Raw genomic sequence first — 10,970 nt, 5'->3', positions numbered from 1 at the left:
TTTCATCCATATCTAACCTAGAACTGAAAGAATTGAAGGAACAGACAAAATGAGTTAGAATTCATAGGTTTAGAATTAAGGTCAGCTACACAAACATCAACTACTGCTAAGAAAATTGAAAAGAGAAATTGTTGTGATCATATGGACCGAACTGAACAAAGTGAAGTATCCTGCTAAAACTACTGAAAGAGTTTTATTTTTTAGGAATGTTATATATCACCCCACAACTTACCCCTGCACGTTCCCCCCTCGAGTCAATTGGTTTATACAATGGAGCCAAACATACAGTTGCCATAGCAGGACAATAGACCATATACCATTCTGAATTGTAATTATTTAAACATGATACCAAATCACTGCTGAATATTTAGTAATCCAAGTTCCATCGGTATTAGGAATTCAATGTATTTAAAGATCAAATAACGACAGAAGATACAGAAGTTCATAAAACTGCACAGAATCATGCCATAGGCCATAGCCTTGGACGAACTGCTATAATAAGGAGAATAAGTATTTAATTAAGATACAAAATGCAGTACAGATAATAGTCACCAACATTATATTTAAGCAGACCAAACAAATTCCACAAGTTACAGAAGCAAAAAGAAAGAAACACAGACAAGGGACACTACGGAGACAAACTGAAACACAACTGACCCCATCTCACGATTCACAACTGAAACAGCCTTCAAAAGTTGCCTCCCTGATTAACACATTGAACAATTCTTAGCAACTGCAGTGTAATGGCATGAAAAGATTATAGCAGAAGTATTTGAATAATGACCAAGTAAGATCATACCTTGAAATTTGGCATAGCATGGTCAACACTCCATGAGGATGAAAGATAAGCCAGGAGAGAACTACTAGGACTAAGGAAATAGCCATTACTTGAAATGAAACATTTGAGGGCTTTACTAGTGGGTGGAGTGACACGGATTAATCCTAAAATTTGAAGGATACTACAAAGACTGATACAAATCCCTTCTCACTTTTCTTTGAAAAAATAAACAGAAAAGATAGTGAAGGGTAAACTATACCCTCAGTGAGGGTTGGTAATACAAAATTAACAAAGAGAAACAAAATGACTAGGGGAAAAGAAAGACGGGTGAGGAAGGTAAGTAGCAAACAAAGTGTATAACCATGTGGAAGAAGACTGATATGACAGTGATGAGCACAATAAAATCATGTCAGGCAAAGAAGGAAAGTAAAACAAATTAGAATAGAAGATTGAATGACTAAGGACATTAGAAAGAAGAAACACACAGAGAGAGTGGGGCACGGAGGGAGATGTGAGAGTTTTAAATAATATACATAGTATCTATAAAGCAAGAGACCTTCCTCCGAGAGAACAAGGGAAAGTTAACTATTCTGTAAGGAGATGATGCTGACAACTATAAATCATATATTCAGGATGATTCAACTTCGAACGAAACTTTCTTCAGGTCCAATACATTAAAGTCCATTCCATGCCACTTCTACCCATCATTGCCACCATTCTACATACATACCAACCATATTCATGGAAGCTTCCTTGCATGATCCATAGCAAAGCCTGTTTTCAATAGATTCCTCTAGTATACACCCAGTTACCCTCTCCACAGCTAAGCTCAATCCAATTCCAAAATCAGGAGATTGTTGACCCACCATCACAGCCAAGATTGTCAAGGATACCACCAACTGAAAGCTACATAAACCAACTTAGACTACAAGCTTACAAACTTTATTTGGTATCTACACATATCTAACACTAACCCACTTTCACTAAAAGGACTTTCTTACAGGAGCCTATATCTCCTTGCATTTCAGTAGTCATTGATGTTAAGATTAAGAATCCGACACAGGGTCTTCGTAGCAGAATCAGCATTAACAAAGAGATCCCTAGTAAAAGGCAAATCCAAATGCTCCCTGCCTGGGGAAGAGGGTGCAGATTTAGCCACCGGGCGCATTTCAATCTCAGGGGATGAGCCAGGAAGGTTAAGAGACACGGTCCTCTTTGGTCTGACAGAAAACTTGGGAATTGGTAAGGAACTAGGAGGTGGGGAATTTGAGTAGGTAGGACCAGCCCATAACTCAGAAAGCAAAAGATCACCACCACCAGGGACATCTTCGCTCTCTTTCCTACAAGCTATACCATTGATGGGAATTGGGGCGCTCTTTGGAGTAACTTTTACTTTCCCAAGCGTTTTATAGTCAGAGTTAGGTGGTGTTTTAGGGGAACCATGAGATTTCAAAGGAGTTGGCAATACACCTGTCCTCCCAGACTCAAAAGTCCTGCAACTGATATCCCTAAAGCCCCTGGAAGTTGAACCCCCGAATCGAGCATGACCCTGCGACTTGGACCCGCTGTAGTATTGGTTCTTATGCTGCTCAACAACAAAAAGGGTCTCCATAACACCCACAATAACTGAGTCAAAGAGCGATTTACAGGTTATACCTACTAGATCCAAGAACTACAACTCAGTACAAGGTATCAAAGACAAGCTCAAAACCAAAATCTTTGCCGTCCTAGATAATCTCCCCACCAAACCGAACATGTAACCGAAAACCTTACAACACCTAGGTAAAAATCTCAGTTCAAATCAACCACGGAAACTTTCTCAGACACTGAAAAAAAAAAGAGCAAAGAATACAAAAAAAAAAAATATTAAAGCACTGCCACAAAAAAAATTGTACTTTATTAGGCATAAAATCAACATTTTCTCAAGAAAGAGGGAGCACGAAAATTACCAGTCAGTGGAAGGGAAACAAAATTCAAAAGGAGAACACGAGAAGGGTATGATAGTACTGTTGCTTTTTCCTCAGAACTACACTGGTTTTACGGTGTAGGTTAACTTACAATATTGATCATCTATGTGTTTGTTTGATTTAGTTTGGAAGCACTGAAAGTTGCATGGTTGGAGAATGAAAAAATCTAAAAAAACAGCTCCCCAGCAGCGGATCTGAAAATGAGATGAACCTCATCATCACTCTATACAGCAATAGTATATATATCTGTATTAGTTCATATTTAATTTAATTAATATAATATAAGTAATAATAGGAGTGGTTGCCCTGGTCAATATAACTTATGTTTTCATTTTTTCTTTATTGTCTCACTCATTTTAAGTCATATTTTCTATCTCTATTTCTTTTCTTCTAAATTAACTAATTACAACAAAAATAATGCAAGTGCTGAGCTGGATTAGGTCAAGTGTCTAACCTTCAACAGCAATTAAAAATGCATTCAATGTACCTAAGTAGTTTGAGGTAACCTGCTGGTGCAGGTTTGGATCCACCTCTGTACGTGTCATGTGGTGTGACATTACACGTGCCAGTTTGGGTGTTTTTTCTATGCTTTACTTGGCAAGAGGAATTATAAAGTGATTAACTAAAGAAGTGTCAGAAAAAAAAAAAAAAAAGTATAGTTTATGCTTTATTGTGCCCCGCCGAAAGCTATGACATTGCCAAACACCTACGTTTCCCAATGCTATCAAAAATTTTAAGTTTCAAAAACACAAATTAAAATAAAAAAAGGAAAATAATTAAATTTATTCTCTCATTTTTATAGAAAATCAAATTTCTAAAAAAATATTATATATTACTTTTTGTAAACATATTAAGTTTGAAAAATAAGGTGTCTTAAACCACCCGCTGGTTTTCTTGTTTTAAAATTTGTGAACAATTATAAAATATAATCATCGTATAGCAAATAATTTTTCTATAATTGATTATGTAAACATAAATAATAAATTAAATATTTAAAAATATATTTTCTTATATTATAATAAAATAAAAATATAAGTATTAAAATAATTAGTAAAATAAAATAAATGTTTTCTTCATATACATTTTATATTATAAAAATAAATTAATAATATAATAAATAAAATAAAATTAAGTAATTTAAATTTTGATTATTTATTTTGAAATATAATTTTTCTTATTAAAGTTTTATAATAATTTTTATTTTAAGTTTAATTCATATTTTCAAAATTTTATTTTTACACTAAATTAATTTATGATTTTATTTTATAAATTAATTTTTAAATATATTGATATACAACTAAATTTATTTTATTACATCAATTAAATTTAATTCAAAAAATATATTCATTTTTCACTCATTTTTTCATCAATTTAAACAATCTCATTTTTTACTCTTTTTTTTTTCCTTTTCACTTTCTCTTTAATCCTTTTCTAAATTGAATTTGTAACTTTATATTTGGGATATAATCATTAGTGACTAACCTAATCATACAAAAAATATATTAACTTTTTGGAAGTGTGAAAATAAGTAACTAATTAATAGTATAAGAAATTCAATGTTTCCTAATAACTCTTATTTCTTATAATTGCATATAAACATCTAAATGTTTTAAATTATAATTTAGTTCCTATATATTTTACATTAATTATAAATTAGGTATTATTTTTAAAAATTTACAACTTAGTCGCCAAATGCTTTTAATAATCACATATTAGTTCCTAACTAATTTTGTAATATTTGCAATTAGGCCTCTAGTCTACTAATTAAGTTGATTTTTGTAAACACCCTAAATTTTTAATATAAATTAATTATTTTAATTATAATTACTAAATTTATAATATACTTGTTTAATATTTTATTTCCATTATAAAATTAATTAAATTTTTTATGTATATCCTTAACTAAAATTTGGTCACTTTTTTTTTATTTTCTTTAGTAATTTTGTTACTCGATTCACTGCTTAGATTATAGAGTTTCTGTTCTAAAATTTAAATTTTTTAAGAATTAATATAAAAGATCAATAATTCATAAAATAGATGTTAAAATAAATTAAAAAATAACCAATATAAAAACATAGTTTTAGACTAAATTAGTATATGATGGTGTAGAATTAATATGCAATTATTAGGTCAAAACTAAGGTGCTATAAGAAGAAGAAAAATCACTTATATGTTCAGTTACTACGCTAAAACAACACAAAGAGATATTATTTTTATTGTTTACTATTCATTAATAATGCAATTTTGTATAATTATCTTGTTATCCCTACATTAAAAAATTAATACTCAATTTAATTATGTGATTTTAAAAAAAATCAATTTTATTTGTTAAAAGTATGTAATTTAGTAATTTATGTTAAATTCGCACAAACAACATTAACTGGTGATGATGTGACAAGTGTGAGTGGCACTGCTATGCACACATGTATCCACGTTAGAGTTTCATCATCACCCTCAATCTTAAATCTTTTTCTCTACCTCTCTCTCCCAACCTTAACTATCTTCCTCCACAACAGCGTTTTCTGGTGCGCCATCCATACCACCGCATGTGTGTGCTCCAACGCCAAATACTCCAACGCGTTTTCTGCTTCGTGCTGATACAAGAAGTTGTGTGACTCTAGCGCCGCTTCGGAGATCGAGAGTGGGTAGCCGTTGTCATAGTCTGAGGAAGATGTGAAGAAGAGTTTTTGAGGAAGGGACTTGGCCAAGATGGAAACACGGTGGAAGAGGAGCGAAGATGGTGCCACGTAACAACATCCTTAAAATTTGTGCAGATAACATCGCTTTAGTTCCGCAAATGCATTTTCCTTCCTCCCCGCCTCCGTCTCCATTTTCATCTTCACTATGTTTGATAGATTCTAAAACTTCTCTGACTTCCCCTTCTTCGCCGTTGCCATGCTGGCAATACCGGTGACGAGAAGTGTCGCCACAACTGAAAACATCAAAGATCAAGCGACAAAGCATGCAAAAGTGGCCGCTTGCTAAGGAAGATGGTTAGGGTTGGGAGAGAGAGAGAGGAGAAAAGAGGGTTAAAGATTGAGAGTGATGAGAAGACTTTGACGTATAGACATGTGTGCATAATAATGTTACTCGCACTTGTAACATCATCATTAATTATCGTCGTTCATGTGAATTTAAAAGAAATAACAAAATTGTATATTTTTTAACAAACTTTTGAATGAAATTGAATTTTTAAAGACCACTAGATCAAATTGACAATTAATTTTTAATGTAAAGATAAAAAAGATAATTATAGTTAAATTTTTAATGTAAAACTTAAGATTAAAATTTGTTATCCTTCTATCTTATCTCTTACCATTTTCAAGTATGTATAATTGTAAGGCAACTAAAACGATGGTTTCTAGCAAAATTAACTTTATGTTTTAGTACATTCTCTTGCTTATAAATACAATCCCATTTCTTTCATTTTTCCTCATATATTCTCATGACAAAAGAGAGGGTAACAACAAGGTAAGTCCCACCTCATTCTTCACAATGTTCCATTCTTAGGTTAGATTTGCCATTTCTAATATTAGGTTCTTGAGTTTTTCTAGTTCAAATGTTAGCTTGCTTCTTTTTTTTCTTATTTTTTACTATTTCAATTTCTCTTTAGTAATTCAAATTTAGGAATATGATTATTGGCATGAGAAAAATCAAGCTTTCACATGTCTTTAGAAAAAAAAACAACTCCGCCATATAATTTTTCTAAATTATGAAAAAATTAGCTTATACATAAAATTAGAAAAATTAACTCTAATGTTTTTTTTCATTTTATACTTTAAGGATTATAATGAGATAAAGAATTAACTGAGTTATGTTTAATTAAAGAAAATATAATTTTAAATCACCTTAAAATTATAAAATATTAAATTATTTTTTATAAAAGATAAGACACCAAAATAAATAAATAAAATATACGATACAAATCACCATTTAAATAATTTTGCCAAAAATTTAGATTTCCTATTTCCTATACTATTCCAGAGTCGTTACAAACTTAAAATAAGAAAACAGTAATACTGCAGTGGGCTTACATAACAGGCCAAGTTTGGGGAACTGAAAACATAAGAATAAAAAAAGTCAGTTTCTTCCTGCACCTTTACATATTTTTTCCTGCACCCACATAATTTTTTAAATCCTAAAATTGACCTTCACCTGTTATTTGAATTCGGAATCTGGGAGTGTGCTACGGATTCATCAATTCATAAGTTAACCATGTTACTTTCCGGATGACGGGGTGTTCTGGAAGCAAAGTTTGCATAAATTGTTAATTGTCAGATTGCTGAATCCAGAATGCATATTTTGAATTACAGATTGACGAATTCATAATGGTTTTTTCAATTATGGATGTTATGCATTTTTTTATTTTAGATTAACACTGCAATTCATGTACTACCGGAAAAACCAATTCATAATCCTGAATGCAAAAAAATAAATGTGCAGTTTTATATAAGAACAATTTTGTCTTTGCGAAATCTTATTGGTGTGCAGGAAGAAAAATAATGTAGGGTGTAGAAAGAAACTGCTTAAAAAAAATATTTGTGGGAGAAATTGATTACTCTTGTAATATTTGAGCCACTGTGGTTTGTGAGTTTCCTCATTGGGCCTTGGGATAAAAAAATAGCAGTTTCTTCCTGTACTCCCACTTTTTTCTTCCTGCACCCCCACACTCTTATGCAAAGACAGAATTACCCTTATTAATTTTAAAATTCCAAAATTACTCTTAACCTAATAAAACCCTAAAAACTGGAAATGGGTGCCGTTTGTGCGTGCAGGTAGCGTGTTTTCCTTTGATTGTTGATAGTAGCGGCGCAACACTTTCAAAGGTCATTTTCCTTCCAAATCGCACACATCTCTCTTGTGATTTAGAGTGTTGTTCATAAAGGTAAGCAAAGTTTCATGTGTTTCGGATTTTCACATCCGTTTTTTTCATGGATTTTTGTTTCTGTAAACCTTTTTTCACATTCCAAATCACAGAATCCGGTAGAATTTCAAATTTGTGGATTCGGTAGTGTCCCAGATTTGTGGATCCGGTAGTGTTCCGAATTTGTTGATCCGGTAGTATTCCAAATTTGTGGATCCGGTAGTGAACCTCTAAAAATAGCTAAGCATTTTCGGCAGCCAAGGAAAGGTTCATCAAATGTTCATATATACTCCATACAAGATTAAAGGTTATTACATGAACCACTCCCTTTAAATGTTTAGAGGTAAAGGAGAAGTTCCAAGCAACACTCTAGATAGCCCATATAACTCAATTCGGGAACTATGAAAATATAAAAATAGAGAGGGAAAGCGTAACTTTTTTCCCATACAATTTAAATGAAGCAAAAATAATAGAGGAATAAGAGACCGAGGTCTAATGGTTTTCCTACTTCAATAACCATCTACGAATTAAAGCTTTTGCTACATAAATCATAAAGTATAAACACTATTGGATCAACAAATCTGGAACACTACCGGATCCACAAATTTGAAACTCTACCAGATTCTGTGATTTGGAATGTGTAAAAAGGTTTACAGAAACAAAAATCCATGACAAAAACGGATGTGAAAATCCGAAACACATGAAACTTTGCTTACCTTTATAAACAACACTCTAAATCACAAGAGAGATGTGTGAGATTTGGAAGGAGAATGAACTTTGAAAGTGTTGCACCGTTGCTATCAACAATCCAAGGAAGACGACATTGCCTACACGTACAAACGACAACCATTTCCAGTTTTTAGGATTTTATTAGGTTAAAAGGTAATTTTGGGATTTTAAAAATTACTAAGGGTAAATTTTGTCTTTGCATAAGAGTGTGGGGGTGCAGGAAGAAAAAAGTGGGTGTCCAGGAAGCAATTGTAAAAAAATACGGACATAGCCCATTATCAGATATCCATGGTAAATTTGGAGATATAAATGGCAAAATTTGGGAATTTCTTTTTCCACTTCCATATTTTTTTCCTTCCCTCCATAATTTCTTCCTGCACCTCTATAAATATTCTCAAAATTACCCTTTTTTGCAAAATATGCATGATTTAATTTTTTAATTATACAATCCATAAACTTTTCAAATTCTAAAATTTGAAATACATTTTTATATTCTAAATTCTGAAGTTCAAATGTATTTTTAACTCAAAAAAAAATATTTCAAATCCTAAATTTTAAATATATTTTATATTATAAATTATAAAATTTAAAATTCTTTAAAATTCAAGAATTAAGTTTTCAATGACTTCAATTAAATATTTTGAACTAGAAACAAACCTCCATGCAACCTAACACGACTTCCTGGATCACGACATCTTCAACAATCATCATTACGTCTCCAACATCTACCACGACACCACCAAAATTGCTTCACATCATTACGTCTCAGTACATCATTACTTCACATCTCTGCCAAAATTGCTCCCCAGAGGCTGAGTTTTGGATGGTGAGATTTTTTGTGCATGGAGAAAGCAGAGAAGAGATTAGATGGGGCGCAGTTTTTTTTTTATCAAGGGTCAAATGGTAGTTTCACTAGTCCATTGGGGTTTAAAAAAAATAAGGAGGTACAGGAAAAAACTGACCAAAATTTTACAAGAAATGATCTCTCCACTCACCAACCCTTTTTATTTTTGGCTCATTTCATTGCAAACGTTTCAAGATAAACTAAGTGTCCCGATCAACTACCAATTTATTTATTTTAAATATATATATATATATATATATAAAATTAAAAAATTGACAATTATTATTTTTAATTAAATTACTGGATTACAATTAATAGTTCAAACTTAATTTATTGTTATTATTTCAAACAAAACAATAAAAAATATAATATTTAAACTATACTTTTAGTTTTAATAAATTAATTTTTATAATATATATAATATAAATATTAATAAAAGCGAGTGTATTGAGTCCTTATGTGACGCACTTTCCCACTCTAATTTGGATATATTAGAGAGTGGTGATACTTTTAAGAATTTAAGTTTTTGATATAACCACGTATGATATGACTCATTTAATTAATTTGTTGATTGAATGATTCCATTATATTTGAATGAAATATTTAAATATTAAAATATAGTTGTGATTGGGTTGTTTTAAAAAAGTTTGATGAGAATGTATGGTTTTCCACCCATGATAATAATATAATAATATTTGAAATTAAAAGTTAAATTGAGTGTGATTAAAATATTATATTATGATTGTTAGTATGTTGAAGTTGTAAAGAAGAAAAGATGTGTGTAAAGAGAAAAGCAGAGAGAGGGTTGAAGTGTTTGAGAGAAGAGAATAGAGAAGTTGAGTAGGATATGAATGCATAAAAAAGTGTGGTTTGAATGGCTAAGAGAGGCACACTCAAAAGTGGAGTCTGACAGTATTCGATTTGGTGGGTATCTTTTTATCTTGTGGTGCCAAAGAATAATAAAATTAAGGTCAAGCTATATATGTATACATTCCCATGGAGGAACACTTTCATACTTCCCTCTCTAATTTTCGACCATCCAAACAGGGACTTAAAGCCTGCTCAATACTATGTTCGCCAAGATGGTCAACCCCTTCGCAGAGAAATCTTCCCACCGCGGTGTCGTTTCACCCGTCCCCAACAAGCTATTGAGACTGCCCCACGTCTTCTCCAAAATACTAGAGCTTCCTTGCCTCTCCGACCACGACGTTTTCGTCGAGGAAACGCCGCACTTTTTTCGCTTCGTCGCCCCCTGCAACGCCGCAGGCGTGCGAGCTCTGGCCATCGAGATTCTCCCGGGGATAACCAAAATCGTCATCAAGAGGATGGACGGCACCGATGTGGCGGTGGCGGGTCAGCCTCACCACGTTTCTCTAGGCGTTGGTCTCTGGCGGTTCCGGCTTCCCCCGTGGACCCAGCCGGAGATGGTGACCGCAGTATGCAGCGGCGGGAAGCTTATGGTGACCGTGCCGAAGAACAAAAACAAAGCAAACTGAATCCATCTCCAACCCTAGAACATATTAGGCGTGTGCTTTGCATAGTATTTTGTATATAAACTGTGTGATCGCGCTTACACATGAGCTTGGCTTTCTCTAATAAAATCACGGTCTTCTTCCCACTTTGCCTATTTATTCGGCTATGGTGGGTGAGTAATCAACTTCTTCTTCTTTAAACTCACCAGTTTTAACTTCCATTTCGAAACTACCCAAGTCCTCTAATCAAAACACGTATGCGTAGTTTATGAAAATTGTGCGGCTTACATAGGATTGTTAATTTGCAAACATTTGA

At 32.6% G+C, this 10,970-nt stretch overlaps 2 protein-coding genes across 2 annotated transcripts; one reads left to right on the top strand and one right to left on the bottom strand.

The window, feature by feature from the left end:
* Positions 1 to 451: 451 nt before the first annotated feature.
* Positions 452 to 3,074, bottom strand: LOC137829729 (uncharacterized). Its single transcript, XM_068636616.1, has 3 exons — positions 2,728 to 3,074; positions 800 to 2,604; positions 452 to 703 (listed from the first exon to the last, which is right to left on the bottom strand). Exon 2 carries the CDS (start codon positions 2,388 to 2,390, stop codon positions 1,803 to 1,805), a length of 588 nt encoding a protein of 195 aa, XP_068492717.1. The 5' UTR covers positions 2,391 to 2,604; positions 2,728 to 3,074; the 3' UTR covers positions 452 to 703; positions 800 to 1,802.
* Positions 3,075 to 10,264: 7,190 nt separating this feature from the next.
* On the top strand, positions 10,265 to 10,678 carry LOC137829373 (uncharacterized). Its single transcript, XM_068636179.1, has one exon. It carries the CDS (start codon positions 10,265 to 10,267, stop codon positions 10,676 to 10,678), a length of 414 nt encoding a protein of 137 aa, XP_068492280.1.
* Positions 10,679 to 10,970: the final 292 nt, after the last annotated feature.

This window comes from Phaseolus vulgaris, chromosome 7 (genome assembly GCF_000499845.2).
Source record: "Phaseolus vulgaris cultivar G19833 chromosome 7, P. vulgaris v2.0, whole genome shotgun sequence".
NCBI classification, from domain to species: domain Eukaryota; kingdom Viridiplantae; phylum Streptophyta; class Magnoliopsida; order Fabales; family Fabaceae; genus Phaseolus; species Phaseolus vulgaris.
The sequence above is the reverse complement of the archived record's forward strand: the minus strand, read 5'-3'. Positions and strand labels throughout refer to the sequence as shown.